The 22171-nt window shown below is 40.0% G+C and overlaps 2 protein-coding genes and 1 long non-coding RNA gene across 3 annotated transcripts in view; 1 reads left to right on the top strand and 2 right to left on the bottom strand.

The window, feature by feature from the left end:
- The window catches only part of PCSK5 (proprotein convertase subtilisin/kexin type 5), a 233342-nt gene extending 224730 nt beyond the window's left edge, over window positions 1-8612 (top strand). Inside the window, exons 31-37 of the mRNA XM_050329291.1 lie at window positions 150-386; window positions 826-1056; window positions 3153-3330; window positions 4376-4593; window positions 5723-5838; window positions 7370-7556; window positions 8074-8612. Coding sequence (XP_050185248.1) covers window positions 150-386; window positions 826-1056; window positions 3153-3330; window positions 4376-4593; window positions 5723-5838; window positions 7370-7556; window positions 8074-8477 — 1571 coding nt within the window. The 3' untranslated portion in view covers window positions 8478-8612. The remainder of the gene's footprint in view (window positions 1-149; window positions 387-825; window positions 1057-3152; window positions 3331-4375; window positions 4594-5722; window positions 5839-7369; window positions 7557-8073) is intronic.
- Window positions 8033-16284, bottom strand: LOC126647262 (uncharacterized). The gene is made up of 2 exons (XR_007630548.1): window positions 9452-16284; window positions 8033-8211 (listed from the first exon to the last, which is right to left on the bottom strand). It is a non-coding gene; the product is annotated as an uncharacterized LOC126647262 (long non-coding RNA).
- Window positions 16285-16406: 122 nt separating this feature from the next.
- The window catches only part of ARSK (arylsulfatase family member K), a 33468-nt gene continuing 27703 nt past the window's right edge, over window positions 16407-22171 (bottom strand). The window contains exon 8 of the mRNA XM_050329311.1: window positions 16407-16867. Coding sequence (XP_050185268.1) covers window positions 16758-16867 — 110 coding nt within the window. The 3' untranslated portion in view covers window positions 16407-16757. The remainder of the gene's footprint in view (window positions 16868-22171) is intronic.

Genomic DNA, 22171 nt, shown 5'->3' on the forward strand with positions numbered 1-22171 from the left:
GTTGAAAAAGAAAGTCTCAAGCTGTTCTGTTGCCTTCTGTTATGAGAGATAATGCAGAATTTATGGCTTCCTAGCATTTATTCATCCATCACTTAGAGTGTGAGAATTAACTTCGTGTTCATTTACCTGTTTTCTGGTCTCCCCTGTAGAGTGTATGGACCAGTTCTTCCTGCACGAGGGGAAGTGTGTACAGGAATGCCCTTCACACTTCTATGCTGAAGACAAGCACTGCTTTCCCTGCCATGCCAGCTGCAAGGATTGCAATGGGCCAGATTCTGACGACTGCACAGCGTGCACCTTCAGCTTGTTTGTCCTCTACAATGGCATGTGTTTTGAAGAGTGCCCTGAAGGGAGTTACTATGAAGAAGCCACTGGAGACTGTCAAGGTTGGCAGCTGTTGTTTTCCCCAAAATAGTACTCAGATAAAAGTGGGTCTGTTTAAAGGCCACGCCCAAAAAATGTGTGTGCCAGCTAATGTCGATACCAGTGTCCTGGAATCAAAGGAGATACCTAATGCAGAAAAATAACAAAGCTTATCTCATAACAGCAAAACGTGAAGAAAGCAGAGAGGGAGGTAGCAGAGCTACATATGTTTAATATTATGGGCAACCACTCTGGTAAAATGCTGGGAATTGCCAGAGAGCATATGCTGAAAAAACAGTACTGGTTCAAAGTAAACCTAAGGAACTGCCTGCACAAGATTGAAAATAATTTCCCTCAGCCTTTCATCCTGAGATGACGGCTTCTTCTTTCAAAATTAAAGCTGTAATAACACTATAAGATGCAGCAAGAAATGGTGATGTTCCTATTGTTTGTCCATTTCAGCATGCAACAGGACATGCCAGACTTGTTCTTCTTCCACTGCCTGCCTTACTTGCAGAAATGGCCTGATACTGAACAGTGATGGGCACTGTATGGTATCTGGGTACTGCTCTCCCACTGAGTTCTACGCTGAAGAAACTCAGTCTTGCAAGTCTTGTCACAGGAAATGCTTCCACTGCTCAGGACCCACTGAACACCAGTGTCTTAGCTGTGCAAATAACCACTATCTTCTCAGTAAGTGTCTCCTGCCTCTAGATTTCATTCTACACCAAAAGCATGAAATAGACGAGTATCCGTCGTATTTTTGCAGTATCTAGGGCTGCATCAAACAATAAATTCTGTAAAGCTGACCTGACAAGTAGATAAATTGTGCAGAGATAATTTCTTTTCTGAGGCTGCCTGGAAACTCTTTGTGAGACTGGGCTTGCTACTGGGGCCAATGAAGGACTTTTAAGTAGCAACAAACGCCACTGCTAAACAAAACTCATATGTTTAATTTCCTTGGTATGTACTATTCCTGTTGTTTCCTGACCTTAAAAAAAAACAAAGAAGGCTATCATTAGCTTCTTTTTTTTGTTTGGTTTTATTTGTTTGTTTGTTTGGGGAGTTGTTTGTTTTTTCTTTGGCTTGGGCTTTTTTTGTAACTGTATTCACAAAGGGCTCACATTTTCATGGTGACTTGTTTAATCCCTGCAGAGGTCTGATGAGTAAAGAAACACATAAACAGAGTTGTTAAAAATTGGTATGTGGATCCCTAGGTCAGTATCTAGTGGTTGGCTGAGGGGCAAAGCTGCTTTTCTGAGTTTGGAGCAAAAGACTATACTGCCTCAGAAACTAATTCTTAAAAAGTATAAAATCCTAGAACTTAAAAATTGCTTCTTTGCATATTCTTCTAAAAATAAAGAAAAATTTTAGAAAACAATTGGGAGAAAAAAAGTTATTAAATTATCTTTCATGCAGAAAAAAATCTAAAGAGAGTGTGGATTGGAACTGAACCTAAGCTTCTCAAATCTAATTCTAATGCAGATTTTTCATTCTTAAATTTCTGAGCCCTTGCATCAGACCTGTCTTTTTTATCAACACACCCAGCTGCTTTGTAGCATTACAGTTGGTAAAGTTAATGGAAGCATGTAAAGAAACAATCTGGAGCTGAGAGAGAAATGCAAAAAAACCCCCCAAAAACTACCAACCAAAAACCCAGAAATAAAGAGAAGTATCTTCCTTTGCCCACTTGCAACACAAGCAGCAAAACAAGACAAGCTATATAATAAGTACAAGCAACTCATGAGCAACTCATACTGCTCTCTTAGCTTGATGCACTTGCAGCTTGTTAGATCAGTCTTAACTTCTCATTTAAGATTCCTATTTTAAAGGCTGACATTTCACTGAAAAAAAAAAAAAGAGTGGGCTCTACCTGGTACACTTGGCAGCGTTACAGACATTTAATCCCATATCGAGTAGCAGCCACAGACAAGGGTAAAGACCAGTAAACAAATGTCATTAAATCTCAGGTATAGCATCAGAATGCAATGAGATTGATGCTTAGAGCAAGATGTAAGGAAAATGGCAATGCAGACAAAAACTTGCCTAATTATTAGTGTTGCCTAAAAGTGGCACTTAAAAGAAATTTCTGACTCAGTCTGTGAGTTAGCTTATGTGTCAGCCTTACATGATTATTCATTTTTTGTTCCCCACATTCCTGTTACATATTCATGATGCTTCCCAACACTTATTAGCATATATACATAGCCTTATAAGGTCTCTGAGGGTCTTCATCGAGGGTCTTGGTGGTCTTTCCTGTCTGGAGCCCCCCAGAGTTCTAAGTGACCGCCTTGTGAACTTCAAGACAATTCACTTAGTTATACAGTGACTGGGTGTTGTCTGGCTGGTTGCCTCAGTTCCTATCCTCTTTTTTTTAAAAAAAATCACTTGGCTCAGCTATCTGTAGTTTCTGTGAAGTAAATACTATAATTTTTTTTACATCTCTAAACCTCAATATCACTGGGATAAGATTTCTTTTGATTATTGTGAAAGAGATCACATCTTCTGTTAATTATGATGTTCTTACATTTATATTCCCCAAAGTAAAACACTTATTTATTCTGCAGAGCCTGCTAGTATTCATAAGACACCAAAATGAGGATTAATGAATTGACAAGACTTAGAAGAATCGAAAAATAATTTCTATATCCCAACATTTGCTTTTCTTGTTCTGGTACATGCCTATCAGCATCTCCTGTTACAGAGTTTGCTCTAGCACAACTGTATGAGATGTTTTATAGTAGCAGATACTGAATATGATGTGTTATTCTGCATTGTTGTCTGTACAGATACAACCTGTGTTAAAACATGCCCAGATGGATATTATGCTGATAGCGATGAGGGGCAGTGTTCTGCATGCCACAGTGCCTGTGTCACTTGCACTGGAAAATACAGCTCGCAGTGCCTTTCCTGCAAACCGGGTTGGTACAGACAAGGAAACAGATGTGTAAACCAGTGTCCATCAGGGTAAGGTCCAAGATCTTTTGGTAAGATCTGCGTCACAGAGAGAGCTTTAAGAAATTAGATCACACTGAGGTATTCTATTTCAGTGTGGAATAGAACTATGTTTTGTTTCAGGTGAAAATTTCTTATGTTGTCCCAGCACAGAGGTGGTGGAAAACCTCCCCTCAAAGTAGAAAACTCTCCGTTGTTGCCCAAGTTGGGACCATTTTGATGTGGTGTGGTCATTGTTATACTCCAAAGGTGATCTGAGGCTATATGTATACAGAACAGTGTGAACCAGAATAAGTATATAAAGTTATCTGTCTGTCAGCTTGAGAACAGGAAGTAGTGTAACTTTCCTCAAGAACCTTTGCAGCTTCCACTGAAGTTTGGATGAAGTTACTATTTTTTTGCATTGTGTGAATGTTTATAATGGGTCATAATAAAAACAACCATTAAAACACCTCCCAGCTGAGCACTCATAATTCTAGACAGAAACTTCTTTGATGAATCCATTTAAGTTCAAAATGTGAATTCAGTGTGCTCTTGTGACTACATCTTAGAAATTCAAATTTAGAAATGGACCTATGATTTCTGTTTCAGGTCCATTTAGTTTAAAAGAAAAGTACAATCACACTGGCTGTTAAATTATCATCCCATTAAACTGGAAGTCCACAATGACCACATCTTAGCAAAACCCCAATATATCAATTCTTCTTTTTCCCTGAGAGCATAACTTAGGTGAATAGAGTCAAAACAGAGCTGAGCTTTTTTGAGCCCTGCCTATTTATATACTTTGTGACTGAAGTCACTCTACGTTTTAGAAAGTATTGCTTTATACACCTACAATTTACAAAGTCTTGCTCTATAGCTGAACTCCAATAACCAGGGAAAATTAAAAGAAAATTAATTCTATTTTCACTGAGATTGCAAGTAATTACTGTGTTCACATTAATATAATTTTTATACATTGATGTAATCACAGTAAAAAGCTAAGAATTAAATATATTTTGGTTTTCCTGTCACTACTGAGCTTTATGCAAAGCTATGACTATCTGATCTGTTTCAGGTATTTTGCACAAAAATCCACTGGATTATGTGAGAGATGCCACAAGAGTTGTAAGGAGTGTATGGGGCCTCAGCCCACAGATTGTCTTTTATGTGATACATATTTCTACCTGTTGCACTCCAAGAATGAATGTGTTAGCTCTTGTCCTCAGTACTACTACGAAAACAAGGACAACAATGTCTGTGAAAGATGCCACCCTTCCTGTCTAACTTGTGAAGGTAAAATCATACACTCTGCTTTGAGCAAAAAAATGGTCACCAAAACACCTGTAATCTCTGCTTCAAGATTTGGAAGCACTTCACAAAGATACATTACACGTACAGTGCTACAAACCTGGCGACGACCTAGGTAGCTACAGTGGGTGATGCAGACCTCTCCCTGGCCCTGGGTGACTTGCTGCACTAACTGCTCCCTGCTGCCACCTTACTCGTACAGTATTGAACAACTGAGATGAAAACAAGGGTGTGAATTCCTGCCAAGCTCTCCACAGGGCTTCCTCGAGCACAGAGCACAAATGTAAAGACAACCACTTAACAGATAGGGCTGGGACTCAGTCCTGTTGCCAGGTCAATGAAGGGAAACAAATGGACAATGGTAATGAATTTTCCATCAGCCTAGCATCTCTCAAAGATGCTCACCAGCTTCAAAACATGGGCTCTATTAGTTACAGAGCTGGACCTCATTTCTCACACAAATATTGAATAATGAGTGAAATATACCTTACTCTCCGAGCTATCCTACTATATGCTACTCTGTGAAAGCCAAACCAAAGAACGTAATTTAAATCACATGTCTTTACAGTCTGCAATGGGAAGAGTAAAGACCCATATAGCATATCTTTAGCGGGGGGGGGAAAGCAAGGAGCACAGTGATGCCTGCTGCTTTTAATATAGTGAATACTTATGTATTCAGTTTCCTAGTTTTCCTAATTAATCTAGTTCTGAAGCAAGCAGCATTAATCAGTTAGTATGCAGGGCTAATAAGTATGGATTTTGTGAAGCACAGCTTTTAGCTAAGGTTCTCCAGAATTTTACTTTAGCGCACTGACACAACTGAGTTTCCTGAATGTGTCAGAGCTTCCCTGTACAACTGATTCCAGAATCATCTTCTCATGAATATAAAACCACATAAATACATTTTGTGGGCACATAAAAAAAACCCAAGATAAGGCCAAAACTTCTTCTAATACCAACCTCTTTCTAATACCAAACTCTTCATGAACTCCTCACCAGTGATTCTTGCTGTTGACAAATAGCCTTTTGTTTCGTGGTAGTGGTCAGTATGATTTTTAAAGGATGTTAGCTGTCAGTTTTTCCTGTTGTAATCTTGTTTCATTTGCCCTTCTAGGGAAGGGAGCATTCAGCTGCACATCTTGTGTATGGAGCTACAGTTTATTAGGTGGAATGTGCAACTCGGACTGTTTTGTAGGTGAATACAAAGTCCAGGAGACACCAGGACAAGAGGTACCTCTTTGTAGGTTTTTTCTCCTGTAAATATTACACAGTGCTAGGAACAGATTGTTCTTCATGAGTTTTTAAGTGTGCTTATCTTTAAGGTATGTTTACTTGTTTGTTGTCTTGGCAGAGGAAACATTGTTTCTCTTTCTGGGGTTGTCAACTATAGAGTAATCCTCTATAGTCAACAATGATATCAAAGCATTGTTTGATGATTTGATATCATGTGAACAGAATCAACTATATTAGTGATAGAGGTAGTATCACTACATATTTCAGCATAACTGAGATTTGCCCATGGATTTCTGATGCCTTTTCTGTAAGAAATCATTTTGCATTTCTGATTGACAGCTTTGCTGGCAGAAAGCTCTAGTGGGCGGACAGGCTAAAGTTAACAGAGCTGTATATTTAGTAGAATAGGACCACAGTTGGATTTGGTTCTGTGCCACAAGTCTGGGCACTCCAGCTTCCAGATTTCCACACCAACTGCCTTCCAAAAATGTTTATTCAAGAGTATATCAAAAAGGCATAGCAGCTTGCCTGAGATGTTGCATACCCTGAAATCTCTGGCCTGGAATACCCCTTTAGTAGTGCTACTTCACACCAGCAAGAAAACAACCTAAGAGCTGGGACCACAGAGGTCTGCAGGTCTTTTCAAAAGCTTTGACTCTAAGAAATTATGATCTGCTGTGATCCTCCCGTCTTGCACAGGTTTTTCAATCCAGGATAAGCAGCCTTGCAAGTCTGACAGCAAGTTCGGTGAAAGTTTATCAGAGTTTCCAAATCCTCACAGTGGGGTACTTGGTCCCACAGCAGAAAAATAAAGTGTTTTCCTCAGTAAGCCAGGAACTGTGAATGCTGAAAACCCTGAAACACCCCACCTCAGAGCATTCTGCAAGGCAGGTGTAACCACAGTGACCTTTGGTGTCACAAAGGCTCCTAGGGCCTATCTGGAATTTGAGAGGAGTATTTGAATCTAAGCTGTTTTTGTAGAAAAGAACCAACACAATCTAATAGAAATCTCTTTTGCTAGAAAATTTCTAGCCATCTTTATTCTTTACTTCTGCTCATTCTCCGGTTAGAAAGGAAATGCATTCTTTCAGCTCTCTTCCCCCCCCCACCCCTAGAATATTTCATGTTGCTTCTTCCATGTCAGTTACTTTTAGTGATACTGTTGAGCATGCTTCTGGAAAGTCGCTTTACCATCATTACTGCCAAACTACCTTAGATCTGCTAGTGTGGGACTGGTAAAACAAAAACACACTTTCTGGCCCAAAGCACTTACAGTGTGAATAAACTTTATCTTCCTGTCTAGCTAGGTGAGATCTCTAAGCTCCTACAACAAATTATCCATCTCCCTACAAGCAGATCACCAAGAACTCAGGAAACAGGAAATTTTAGATTTGCTACTGTATTTTGCCATTGACACTCATGGTGCCCAGAGATGACCACCCAGATAGTGAACGACAGGACAGAACTACCAGGTCAGACCCCAAGAATCCAAAATGAAAGGCGCATTGCTTCTGTTTTGTGTTTGAAGGAGGATGAACCCAAGTGTGAGAAATGCGACAGCTCATGCACTGAGTGCAAGGGACCTGGTCCTTTCAACTGCACAGTCTGTCCAGCCAGCATGCAGCTCTACCTAGAGGAAAGCCGCTGCCTGCCCTGCTGCAATGACTCTGATCCAGCAGGCAACGTAGAGTGCTGTGACTGCAGTGAAACACAAGGTAGGACCATGCTGAAGAGCAGTAATAGTGCTGAAGGGTTTTATGGCTGATTAGGCTGACATTTAAAAATCATAAGGGGAATAGACCAAAAATGTGCTGCTGAGATTTGGCAGTGTGTTTCTACTGCTCCATCACCAGAATGTGAAAGTTTTACAAAAATAACAACAATCGTGGCTGATGCTGGAGAGGGCAACTTCTCTCACTCACAACCATTATTTTAAATGGCCAAGCATTTTATAAACCAGGTGACTGAGAAGTGCTCGCTTCAATGAGTAGAAATCTGAATAATTTAATTTGTGTGCCTGCTAGCATGCTTCTTTCTGATTATTTTGAATCCCCAATAACCTTGTTGACATTCTTACAGCATCACAGCTACAAAAGTACAGTTATGCTACTGGGAAAGTAAGCTATTTAGTTGAATACAGTCCTAAACACTGTATTGGGCTTTTTAAGACAGATATACCACACACACAAGCTCATTTCATCTTTTTTATTTTCTTTTTAACTGCTGTTGTAGATGACTGTGTATTACAGACCACTGTACCCCCCAAGAGAAAAAGCAAAACTGCTTTCTTTGTTATCACCTGCATTTTGCTTCTCCTTGTCATCGGAGCCATTGTATTCATCTGGAGACGATCAAGAGCCAAAACCCAGGCTGTCAATAAAGGTGGGTATGAAAAACTGACAAATCACTCCAAAACCTTTCCTTCCTCTGTGAGCAACTACCACAAGAGTACCAGTTACCAGGAGGATCAAGTGATTGAGTACCGAGATAGAGATAATGACGATGATGATGATGAAGATGACATTGTATACATGAGCCAGGATGGTACAATCTATCGCAAATTTAAATATGGACTTTTGGAGGATGACGAGGAAGATGAACTTGAATATGATGATGAAAGTTATTCATTTAGATAACTTTTTACTAACTTACTAATAGTAAATTGGTCCTGCTCTGTTGCTTTTCCTATGAAATTACAGCAATTTAGTTAAGGATGTTTAGTTACTTGCTAGCATGCTGACCTCCAAATTTTTTTCTAATAGTTATTGTGAGAGTAGAATAGTTTTTAAATGCTTTGCATAAATGCTTTCTAGACTTTTAAGTAGCTTTCCAGATATAGTCTGGTTAAGAGATTATGTTTCTGTGCATTTGTGTGGAGAATAATTCCTTTCCCAATATGTATTTGTGTGCATTATAAATAATACAAACTTTGTTTCAAACCATGCACACATACTTATTAAGAACTTTGCCAATCACTACCAGAAATGTGATAAGCAAAATGAATGTATCTACTTTATGAATGCCACTGGGATAGGGTGACAGTAGTTTACTGCTTTGTGATTATAGTTACTCAGCAATTCATGACAGAGGAGGCAACTTGGCTGACTTTACCTAGATTTTCTTCACTGGTGTCACCCGGTGCATCTGTGTTCCCTGAAGCCAACACATTTCTCTTTATAATCTTTATAGCGTACTCTCCAGGGAATTTAGTCATCTATGATGTGAAGTTTTAAGATTTCTGATTGTGACTACTCCTCACAACTATATTGTATTCACAGTTTGTGTGAAATATAACTAAAATATTTTATATATCAGCCTCTGATCAATATTTACTACGTTTGTCAAATAATCTTTCATTGTACTGGATTTACCACAAAGGGGAGTATTGTTAGTAAGCATGGCACACGCACACAAGTGCCCCAAGCAGCTTTTCTATTTCTATTATAAATGGTTCAGGGTGTTCAGAAAGGGGATATTTAGCACTTATGTGATAACTTAAAAGAACACCGAAATATGATTTTTAATAATTATTATTATTATTATGATAAAACATAATTTTAAAGAAAAGTATGCTTTGTGACTCTTTGTTGTGAAAGAATAAATTCTTTACCTGTCTTAAAAATGCTGTTATTTGTTAAGTTTCATTCACCTTCAGAGTTCCTTCAGAGTTCCTTTAGACTTCCAGTGAAAAGAACTGCTCTAGAATAATAAACCAATTAGATTTAGTGTCTACAAAGGAATTGTGTGAAAATACCCATTTTTTATGGCTCAATACCTCAGTGGAATTTTTTGCATTAAGTATTTCTAAAGATAGTTCCATCTGTAAGATTAATGAAGTTTTATGGAGAGGTTTGAATTTTGTCCTTCTAGTCATTTCACCTCCAGTAAGAGAGAGGAATGTCATGTGACTTCACAAAAGCCAAAACAAGTAGTTATATTCATCAAAAGTTGTACAACATCAAGGTACTCTGGAAAGATGCATGTTATCTTTCACTTCAAATTTTGAAAAATTGGAAGGGGGAAAAAGGAGTGAAAAATCAGTTTGAAAGGTCATACTGCTATCCTGCTTTCCTAAACTTGTGTGAATTAACAATATGCTTTATTATTGTTGCTAGTGGCTTACAATGCAACTGTAAGAATTTGCTTTGACCTGACTTGCCTCCTCACATTTCAAAGGCTTACTCCTAGCTATGCCTGAGCAGTCTGAAACCATTGTGATAGATGTAATGAGCATTTATTTTATGGGCTCTCAGATTATGAAATTATATTATTATGAAATAGGCATATGAATCTGGCAGGTCAAGAAATGGTTAAAGCAATGTGCCATAGTGCATGTTCCTATTTAACTGATTGTTGACTACTGATCAGAAATATCTAGGAAGTTACCTAACACATTTTGGCAGATTGTACCATAGATGTTATGATTTCATTAATTGTTAACACGACAAAAGACAATTTTTCCCCTTGGAGAAGATATGTTGCAAAGAAGGCAGTAACTGGGAATTTTTTTCCCCCATCATCCCTTTTCAGATTTAGCTCTGTAATTGAGGGACATCTCCTCTTGGACCTTAACAAACAAACAGATGGACTTATTATCTCTTTGCATTATTTTGAAGGGCTATATTACACATTTAATTAAATAGTAAAAAGGGAAATAAGTATTATTTTATTCTACCTAATTTATATTGCTTACTTAGCATCTAGGTAGTCAGATTTTCCTTTTCAAGTAGAGTCAAGGTACCATACTTATCTAAGAACCACTATACTAAATATTTCTTGTTCTTCTTGCTCCATTTTTTTTCTAATGTTTCTCCATTGTTGCTCACTGTGTGTCATGTCTAGAATCCTCATCCAATTATGTTTTCTGAATCCTTTCTTCTCCTTCTTGTCATCAATTCCCAGTTTTTCTTTTTTCTGATGCAAAAACCTAAGTTAGTAATTTTAGTATCTCATCATGAGTAACAAAACACCAAAAAGTCCAAATATAACTCACACTGTATTTGTGGCACTGGATTTTACCTTCTTTCAGTGCCAAATCTATGCACTATAGAAATGCAAGGTAATCATACACTCAAAACAAATAATAATAATAAAAAGATACTACTACACTTTGCAACTCTCAGGCATGAAAAAGAAAGCAGAATTAAATTCTCAGATATTAAAGAAGATGACCCTTACATGAAGTCAGCACCTTCAGGTATGTAAATAATCATATATTAATGGTCATTTTCAGCAACGTTTACAAAGTTCTACTCTCCCTAAAAACACAAATCTTTCCAAAACTCCTATAGATCAACAGATAATACATCTCTAAACATTGTACTAACAAGTACAGCCTTCTGTTTATAATTTCTCTTTCATCCTTCTACTATGGGTTTTTGGAGGATGCATATTCCAGATTAGAGTTGGATTGTAATCCCTTTCTATCATGTGACAAGGAAGAACGATTTTAAGTGGGTTCCTGAGCAACAAGCTTTTGAATAAATTACATAGGATATTGTTCATGCAGTAGCCCTTAGGCCAGTCAAGACAGGACAAGAGATGAAAAATGTTCTCTGCAGTGCAGCTGGGGAGAATGGCCCTTCCTGGAGTCTCTGGCAAAAAGCACCAGGGAGAGTCAAGGATGACCACTGGGGTTCTAGAACCAGCAGTACAAAGTATCCACAGCCTGTTACACCCCAACTGAAAGAGATACTGGAAGCTTATGAAGGGTATACTCCCTTCTACAGATCATGCAACTCCATATAGCTATGGAGTAAGTGGGTCACATTAATCACACAGCAAGCTCAAATAGGAAACCCCAATCGACCAGGATCTTGGAAGTCATCACAAACGGTCCCAAAAGGGAAATTTTAGACTATCATCATCACTGGAGGAGGAAAAAGTGACACGTGCTGAGGAGGCCCCATCCAGCAATCAGAAAATAGAAAGCAATACACTCCTTTTACTGATGTTCCTGTTTTAATCTAGGGATACATTGAAAATGAAAAGCTGACGTCTGGAGTCTTAGGAGGCAAATCTCAGCTATTGAGGGACAAGGTGGATCAAGTCAGGTTGCAGAGCTGAAAGCCATCCAGTTGGCTTTAGATATTGTTGAATGAGAGAAATGGCCAGCGCTGTACCTTTGCACTGACTCATGGATGATGGCAAATGCTTTGTGGGGGTGGCGAAATGATGGAAGAAGACAAACTGGCAGCAGAGAGGTAAACCCATCTGGGCTGATGAATTGTGGCAAGATATGGCTGCCCAAGTAGAGACCTTTGATTGTAAAACTACGTCATGTAGATGCACATGTCGGGCTATAGAAGCCAAGAGTTGGGCTACTGAAGAACATCACAGCAATGGGCAAGTGGATTGGGCTGCCAAGGTTAAAGTATCACAGATGGATCTGGACTGGCAACATAAGGGTGAATTATTTCTGACACCCCAGGTCAGCAGGGAAGAGATGCAACATAGAGGTGGGCTCGTGACTGAGGGTCGACTTAACCCTGGACACCAGGTTATCCATAACTGTGAAACATGTGCTGAAATCAAGCAGGCCATACCTCTGTGGTATGTTAACAATGGTCAAAATATAAATATGAGGAGGCCTGGCACATTTGTTATATCACACTCCTGCAAACCCACCAAGGAAAGCACTGTGTGCTTATGATTTGCTGCTACAGAAAAGGGTAGACAACCAACTTAAAACACTGTGATTTCTGCAACAAACACATGGAAGTACTGATATAAAATAATTTTAAAAGGCAACTATGATCTTAGCTACAATACTACAGTCAATAATTTTTTCTTTTAGTGAGTTCTCAACAATACAATACATTGACAAGCATGGCTATTATTTACTCTTCCATAAAAGTAAAATAAAAAGTAAGAGCCTGACATTGCTATATTCTCAAGTACGCCTCCCTACACTGGGGAGAAAAAAGTTTGAAAAAAAAATCTCCCATCACCCATCAGTTTTGATGTGGGAAAAAAGGAACTCAATTTCATTAAAATTGTTGTACAGATTTCCAAACATGAATGAAGTAGGAGTCCATTACATTGTTCTTGGTAGGTTTTGTGGTTTAGGGGAAGGGAGTTCTTTGGGAGGGGGAGGGGGAAGTTTGATTGAATTTCTTTGTTGTGTTTCATGTTCTTGAGTTGGGTTGGGGTTTTTTGTAAGTATACCTGACAGCAGGTAAGTTAATTTAATTTTAATATTTTCCTATGAGAAAGGTTTAAAATATCCAGATGATGGTTAGGATAAATCTGACATTGTCAGTGGAGAATTACATTTATAAACAACCATAGCAACATAATGCTGTTTATTCTAATAAATACTTCTATAGCAATCATTCTTTCCTCCCTCAAGATGTGTGTATCCCTTCTATCTTTGCTGTCAATGGGACTAATGAGCAATTCATACAAATAATCAAGTTTTGATTCAAGTCCTGCAGAGCTATAAGAACTGCTTAATTGCTCAAGGTCTTTTCCCAAACACCCTATGAGATTGGCAGCAAGTTAAAACATGAATTAAAGCTATAGCAGGTTGACAGTGCCCACAACAGAGAATTCCCATAAGGCTATCATGTAGGGGTGCAATTTAGAAGCACATACGCTGTATATACACTATATAGACACCATATATACATACCTGCTATACAATTTTACCAATATTTTCCAAATCACTTTTCCAAATCACCCCTTCTGTTTATCTGTGCAAATATTTCAGAGTGGGAAGGGCCTCAATAACTTATAATAAATACTCAATATCTACTGAATTGTTGACGTATTGTTCTGAGAATCACAGAGAGAATGGTTGGACTTGGAAGAGACCTTTAATGATCATCTTGTCCAAACCCCCAGTAATCAATCAGGGACATCTTAAAGTAGATCAGGTTGCTCAGAGCCCTGTCTAACCTGATTTTGAATGTTTCCAGGGATGGAGTATCCATAACCTCTCTGGTCTGGTTAATGCCAGACTCCTTTAGTTTGAAACTATTACCACTTTTCCTATTGCAACAGGTGTTGACAAAAAATTTGTCCCCATCTTTCTTATAGCCCTGCTCAAAATATTGAAAGTGACAAAAAGCCTGCTTCCCAGAACCTTCCTTCTCCAAGGCTGAACAACTCTAACTCTCTCAGTCTTTCCTCACAGGAGGTGTTCCATTACTCAGATAATCTTTGTGGGCTTCTTTGGACATACTTCAACTGGTCTTTCCTGTGCTGAGGACCCCAGAACTGTATGCAGTACTCCAGGTACCCCTCTCACTATAGGGTAGTAAAGGTGCAGAGTCATCTCCCTTAAGCTGCTGGTCACTCTGCTTTTGATGCAGCATAAGGTGTGGTTGGCTTTCTGTGTTGCAAGCTCACATTGCTGCCTTATGTCCAGGCTCTCATTCACCAAGTCCTTCTCAGCAAGGCTGCTCTCAATCTGCTCATCCCCCAGCCTATACTGGGATTGGGAATTGCCCCAACCCAGGTGCACCATCTTGCACTTGAACTTGTTGAACTTCATGATGTTCCCATGGGCCCATTTCTCGAGCTTGTCCAGGTCCCTCTAGATGGCATCCTGTCTCTCAGGTGTGTCAGCTCGACCATGCAGTTTTGTATCATGTGTAAACAGCCTGGGCAAACTATAACACACCACACCTCCTGGAGCTCCTAACCCAGCCTCACATTGACAAGGACTGTGAGAACAATGCCCCTCACCCTGGCCTGGAACCCCAGATAAAAGCACAGGCACGTGTTTGCCTCGTGTCATGACCCTGCCACTTGGACTTGTGAGAGCTGATCTTCTACAAGATTCCAGTGGTAGCTGTCTCTCCCTTTCTCTCCTTTTCTCTCCTTGCTCCCTCTGCTTCTCTGTTCTTGATGCTTAGGGTGTCCTGGAGCTGGAGGGGTTGGATCTTGATGTAAGTGTTGTGGAATTAGTTGGATTTTGCCTTCAGTGTTGTGGATTAATAGTGTATGCTGAGTTAGTATTGTGGTAGAACATTTTTGTCTGGCTTGTGTTGTGTCCTTTTCAACTTTGGCCAAGTTACTTTATTTGCTCCCCTAACTTAATAAAGAAATCCCTTGAGAACAAGCTCATGGCTTATTCTCTTGATGCTATCTTGAGGTATTAAAGAACCCTATATCTATATATTTAAGTAAAACTTCTATCCAAGCTGGTGAGCTGGCAGCTCCATGGGGCCAGAGTCTTACAAGGGCATGCAGTGATTAGACAAGTATGTAGGTTTAAAATACATATTATGATGAAATTCTTCACTGTAAGGGTGGTGAGGCACTGGAACGGATGTACTCCCAGGGTACTACTTCCTACCCTTTTTAAAAATAGATTATTTCCCTTCTTCCAGTCACCAGAATCTTCACCTGACTGCCATAACTTAATTCCCAAAAACTGTCACTGATATGCAGCCAAAAATTCGGATCTGAGTTGCACTTAGTGCAGAGGGCTGACAGGATTTTTCTGTGCCTTACACTTTAACTTCAGCCTGGAGTCACTCATTTCACTGTCAGTACAGTGAACAAACCAGAGTTTTTCCTCATCTAGGCAGCTTCTAACAGTAGCCAAAATGCCAGTTGCCTTTAGTTATCTCCTCTGCCTTAGAGGCCAGAAAGTAGAAGTACTGTTGTACTAGCTCTGCACTCTTTAAGCCTGAATTCTTGCAGTGTACCAACTTTCTGCCTAACTTTCTCACTTCCTCAACTTCTGTGAAACATTTCCTCAGAAGGCAACTACACAGAATTATGTGTTGTCATATACACAGTCAACTACACAGAAGTATCTCACGTTCCAGTAACTCAATGAGTAACAGTAATTTCCTCTATTTCAATTAAAACCGCAATAAGTAATTCCAATTAAAATGACAGCTACAACCATGACAGCTGTGCAAGATATCAAAAATAGGAACTATTGTGAATTATTCTTGTTTCTGTTATCAAATTGTTGGCATCCTGCACCACAGGTGTATTTTTTACTCCATCAACATAAAAAATTTCTAAAGTGCTACCTACAGGGTGAACATAAGAGAGACATAAAATTACATCTGAAACCCTGATAGTCGTCATTGAATTTTTTAACTCTACACTACACATCTCAGGGGCAGAAAAGGTGACAATTCCCTTTAGTCTTGTTCCACACGTACTAAGATATCTAAATGATTGTTAGCATTTGGATGCATGAGTTTTCCATAAAGATCTAAACCATCTTTCTCTTTTTTGCATGACTGGTTAAATGATCAAGTAACATAAACAAATCTAAATCATCTCATATGGTTTTAGCATTCAGTTCCAGTCCCAATTAGCTCCACATGTTCTGCCGACAAACAGTTAGGTGTAATACAGCTACTTGCTCACTTCTCCCACATCCCCACAGTGAGTGGGACAGGAAAAGAAGAACAGCAAAATAAAAGCAAGAGCATTTGTGGGTCAAGAAAAAAAAATCAATAAGCAAAAGAGAAGTGGAAGACAAGGGGAGGAGGAGGAGGGGAGGGGAGGGGAGGAGGAGGGGAGGGGAGGGGAGGGGAGGAGGAGGGGAGGGGAGGGGAGGGGGAAGGAATTGCTCAGCATGACCATTATATAGCATGGAATAGCTCTGGTTAGTTCAGGGTATTTTTTCAGTTGTGTCCCCTCCCAACATCTTGCACAGTCCTAATCTATTCACTGAGGGAGCAGAGCAAGAAACAGAGAAGGCTTTGATGCTATGCCAGGACCATTCAGAAATAGCTGAAACAGTGTGTTACGTTCACTGTTTTCATGGGAAATCTGAAGCACAACACCGTAAGATCTGCTATGAAGAAAATTAACTCCATCCCAGCCAGACTCAGTACACACACACAAGTGTCATATATCAAATGATGCATGATCAATGCTGGTACAAAGAGCTCCAGGAGAGGAAAAAAACCCACATGGTTTTGTTAAACCACTAAGGTTTACTGGTTTGCCTTCTGGAAGATAAATGAAGTTGTCTTATTTGAGTTTAAGATGTTCAGCTGTGTTTTCGCTCCTTCAATGCCTTCTTGAATTGCTGGATTAAGTGCCTCTGAAAAGAGAGGAGACAAGCAATACTTAAAAGCTGATCTAGCTTCACAGTAGCAAGTGAAAAAGAGTGCACTACAGAACACTAGAAAACAATCACAGAGACAGAATACATTTGTTGTTATGAAGTTGGAAAGACAACATTCTGTGTTTCTAAAATGACATGCTTTTATGCTTCTGACACTGCTCTAAACACTACCTTTTTTTTTGTTCCAAGCCATCTTATTAAAAAAAAGAATGTCATTGTTTGAGTTTCAACACAGATACAATTTTTAAAAGAAATGGGTGGACTAGGCCAGTACTTTTACAACAGGATCATGATTTTCAAGCTACTCTATAGATGACTGACATGAAAATAAAATTTTTAGACTGAAATTCATAAGTAGTCATGCTTTGGAAATTGTGGGGGTTTTCTTTTTTTAATATGACCAATCTATATATCAGTAGATTCAGTTTAAACATTTTACTGAAAAGTAAAAGGTAAAACAAGAAAATTGTATCATATCTTAAGTTAGAAGGGACCCATAAGGATTACTGAATCCAACTATCAATCTGTCCTATCCCTGCTAGAACAACCTAAAACTAAACCATATGATTAAGAGCATCATCAGCTGCTTCTTGAACTCTGACAGACTTGGTGCTGTGACCAGTTCCCTGGAGAACCTGTTCCAGTGACCAAACATCCTCTGGGCAAAGAACCTTTTCTTAATGTCCAGTCTGAGTTTCCCTTAAAGCAGCTTCTTTATTCTCTTTCCTTGTTCCTGCTGCTGGTCCCCAAAGAGAGGAGGTCAGCAGCTCCCCCTTTCCTGCCCCGCTTGAGGAAGCTGTGTGCTCTGATGGGGGTCATGCCTGTGCTCCTCCAAGCTGAACAAACCAAGTAACCTCAGCTGCTCCTCAGAAGTCTTGCCCTCAAGGCCTTTCCCCACCCTGGACCCTCTCCTCTGGACACACTCTAGAGTTTGATTATATTGAGGCACTCAAACTATATGCAGTACTTGAAGTGGAGACAATCAGTGCAGGGTAGAACAGAAGAATCACCTCCCTTTGCACAGCTGGCAACACTGCCTGATGCATCATAGTGCACAGTTGGCCCTCCTAGCTGCCAGGGCACACTGCTCATTCATAGTCAACTTGCCACTGACCAGGTCCCTTTCTCTGAGGCTATTCTCCAGCCTCTCATCCCCCAGTTTGTACACATACCCAGGATTACTCCATCCCAGGTGGAGAATTTAGCAATTTGCTCTTGTTAAATTTCAAGTGGTTGGTGGTTGCCCAGCTGTGTAGTCTACCCAGATCTCTTGGTGAGGCCTCTACATCCTTAAAAAATAGCTACAAGAAACAACCAATTATGAGAAAAAGCTGCCCTACATGAAACAGCTGATTGTGAAGACAAGGAGAGAACAATGACACAGTACATTCAAAAAGCAAGTCTACAACAAATAAAATATTTGTTTAAAAGGCCTGAAGTACTGACCTAAATATCTGATTTTTTTTATTATTTATGGTATTCAAGAACAACTATACAAAGAATCTCTTCATAAAAGTTGTCTTTGAAAGTGTGCATAACATGTCTTTCCTTTTAGTTCCCTGATGAGCTCTTATTATCTCTTATTTGAATTCTCTTCCACATATACCAAGAAAATTGAGACTTAGTTGAACATGTATAATACAAGATTAAGAGGCTATTTTTTAGCCTAATATGTAAAAATTAATTAAATTATTATTTTAATCACTTGCCTTTTTTTTGTGTTGCATTTTAAGTTATTCACATTCAGGATTGCTAGGATTTACTTAAAAACCTATGAATCTGAACTAGAATAGGTTCCCTTTCCTGGCTGAAAGGAATAAATCTAAGGCTTTAACCAAACAACTGTTTGACTTTAACTTCATAAACACACACACACACACACACACACACACACACACAGAGTCTAACTTCTGGTTAGAGTTCTTCATGCATGGTTTTGTGCTGATTCTGAAGAATTTAGTTAGTGAATTTCTAGCCTAGTTCATATGCTGAAAAAACTTCCCTCCTCCATTCCCTAATACTAATAAGTCATATAAAAACCATAAATGGAAAACCCAGTAAGTTTATATTAACAGATATTTTCACATATCCAGTACCTTAAGATCAAGGAGTGCCTGGTAGGACTTGTGCGAAAAGCCTGCTGACTTCAGCCTATCTTTAAAAATGAGTGAAATCTATTTGAATTACACCTCTATCTGTATTCAGACAAGTCAAACAGAGAAGGGCAATGGGAAAATACAGTAATCTTTAGGACAACTGCTATTGCTCCACTTTTTACTATCTGCATTGTTTGCTTTACATTTCCTTTCTTTCAGCCACTAACAGTGCATGGTCCCTTTGACTTAAACTGTTGGAGCACAACTAGTTTGTAAGAGCTGACACTTTCCAAAGTGCCACAACACAGCCCCATGCAAAGTACATGTCATCGCACCGCGCCCTGATCCTCTGTGCCCCTTCACCAGTGGGGATGCACAGCACCTCGGAGCCTCTGACAAAGCCCTTCACCACCTCCCCATGGCAGAAGTATGGGAGATGCCTCAAAGTAGTAATTCTGGTTTTGGCTTTACTTTCAGAAGAGCTCAAATGCATCAGAGCATGGCTGACATATGGGTAACAGGTTTCTTTTGTTATGCAATTATGACAAACTGTAGCTATTTGACAAAGAAAAGTAATTTTGTATTCTCCCATGATTTTTCAGACTAGCACTATAGGGATTTCCTTCAGGAAAATAAATACAGACAGAAACACTCGTTCTATATGGACTCTATAATTCCTTAATTTATTGTTTCCAGTCACTTTTCATGTTGCAATATGTCATGACACTGCTTAAATATGGCCAGGTGACTAAGGCTTCCATTTCTATGGGCCTGATCCAGCTCAAATAATCTGAATTTGCGTAAGTGTCATTCAAGATAGCAGATAGACGTGCATATCCAGTCTGTACTACATAGCAGGCAGCCCTAAGCCGGTCTCTTATGTCAGTGTTGTACATGCCAAATAATTCAGGACTGCTATAGTGCACTTGTGCATATTTATATAAAAGCATATCAATATCTTGAAAGATCATCAAACTCCTTGAATTGATTTCCTAATAATTTCCAATTATTTCTCTAAAGCACAGTTGCTAGCTTTACAAGTTTCATATAACTAGTTACAAAAAGGCTGCAGAAGTTACTCCTAATTTTATTGGCTATTTTTTTATACTGAAAAGCAGTTTAAGTTTATATCTAATTGCATATATCTAATATACTTATATCTAACTGCATTGAAGTTGATGGCAGCCAATTAATCCTAATGATGGGGAACTGTTGAAAAACTGATAAAGGTCTGGGAAGTGGGCTCCTGAGAGATGATGACGAGGACTTTCCTTGGCAAGGGCAAGCACCCAGCACCCAGCACTGGTGCTGCCAGCTGCCTAGGATAGGACAGCTTTCTGTCCTGGAACCTTTTGCATGCAACTCCTTCCCAAACCTCTCAAGCTTTGCCTGCTCTGTGAAAGTTTCAGATGCGGACTCCTGAAGGGAATGACAGTGCCTTTCTTCTTGGCAACTTAGCCCCAACCTTTGTGGTGCCCACCATAGGCTGCCAGGGGGAGGGAAAGGCCAGCTACAGCTTTCTGTTCTGGCATGTTTTGTGTGAGAGAAATTGCTAGATACTTTCAAGTTTGGATGGGGTCTGCAAATTCTGGGATCCTGAGAGATGATGCAAGTCCCTTTCCCTGGGGAGGAATGCACCTCTCTCCCTGGCACATCCTCTCTCCAAGGGGAGCTAAAGGCCTGCAACAGCTTGTTCTATTTCTTACCATTTCTGTGTGAGCTCTCTGCAGATGTTTGGAAAGTTGGAGATTTCATCCCAACTTCAGGGGTGAGCTTCTGAAGGCAGATGAGAGAGCCTTTCCTTCGGATGGAAAGGACTTAACTCCTGCTATTATTGGTATAGGAGACAGGCTGGCCAGGGGACATAATGGCCACTAAAAGCTTTCTTTGCTGCCACCTTTCATGTGGGAGTGCATGCAGGAACGCATCCCCAGCCCCATTCCCTTCAGAGAGAGGTATCCACATTTTGGCACCTTTCTCCTGAAAAGCGATGGAAATACCTTTCCTCGGCAGGAAAGCACCTAGCCCCAGCTTTAGTGGCAGCAGATGCTAGGCTGCCCAAGGGAGGTGAAGGCCCCTGGTTAGTCCCCAGTTACTGAAGGGGATAAGAGTGCCTTTCCTTGGCAAGAAAGGTGGTTAGACCCAGTCTTGGTGGTGCTCATGATAGGCTGGCTGCCCAGGAGAGGTAAAAGCCCCCAGTCAGCTTTCTGTTCTGGAACATTTTGTGGGGGAGCAGTCCCATGCTGCCTTCAATAGTGGCAGTAGCATGGAAATTTCAGAGTTTGTCTCCTGAAACAGGATAATAGTGTATCTCTTGGTGACAGAGAGCACCTGGCCCCAGTGCTGCTGGTGCAACTGACTGGCTGCCCAAGGAAGGTGAGGGTCAGGAAACATGCCAGGGCAAAACCAGTTGCTGGATTAGCCCTTCTCATCACAGCCTTGGTTTATGGATGTTCCTTCTCAGATATATGTAACATCACATTTTTTCACTCTCACAGATCTCAGTTTCTAACCTGAAATTGTCCATTAGCTCATCCCATGCAAAAGGTCCTAGAACAAAAAGCCACCACTGAGTTTTTGTTTTCCTCTGCAACCAAAGAACTGCACCAAACATGAGGCTGCATTGCAATTCCACCTATTCATACCATCACAAACTCTCAATCTTGCTAAATCAAAAATGAAGTGTTTCTAGCTACAGCTAATTCAGGTAAGTGTGCCATGAGAGAAAGGTTTCAGTGGCCTAACCCTTCTAATTGCAAACTTCTATACACCCCATAATCAAGTGGCAGTCACTTTCCCCTTGCAGCCTGTAAACTGAACGTATCCCATGGTGCTCTGCACGATCTCAGCTTGATGTACCATCAAACACTTTTAGTCTCACAGAGTCTGATACACTTCTCTCACAGAAAACTGTGGCAGCACACACACAGGCTGATGAATTTCCCCTTGACCTTGAAGCCTTTCGTGAATGTGCCACGCATCAGGGCTGTGCATCTTCTTTCTCAGCTGTATGTACCCTCACATTTTTCACTCTGTCAGATTCCAGTTTAAAACCTTAAAACCTCCAGCAGCAGCTCCCATGCTACCAATCTAAGAACAGAGGCTCACTGCTGCTTTTGCCCTTACCCTCTGTAGCATGTGTACCACACACATCCCACGTTGGAATCCAATTATTAAAAGATGC

Source organism: Myiozetetes cayanensis, unplaced genomic scaffold (assembly GCF_022539395.1).
Source record: "Myiozetetes cayanensis isolate MyiCay16 unplaced genomic scaffold, myiCay2020 scf4, whole genome shotgun sequence".
Taxonomy (NCBI): Eukaryota; Metazoa; Chordata; class Aves; order Passeriformes; family Tyrannidae; genus Myiozetetes; species Myiozetetes cayanensis.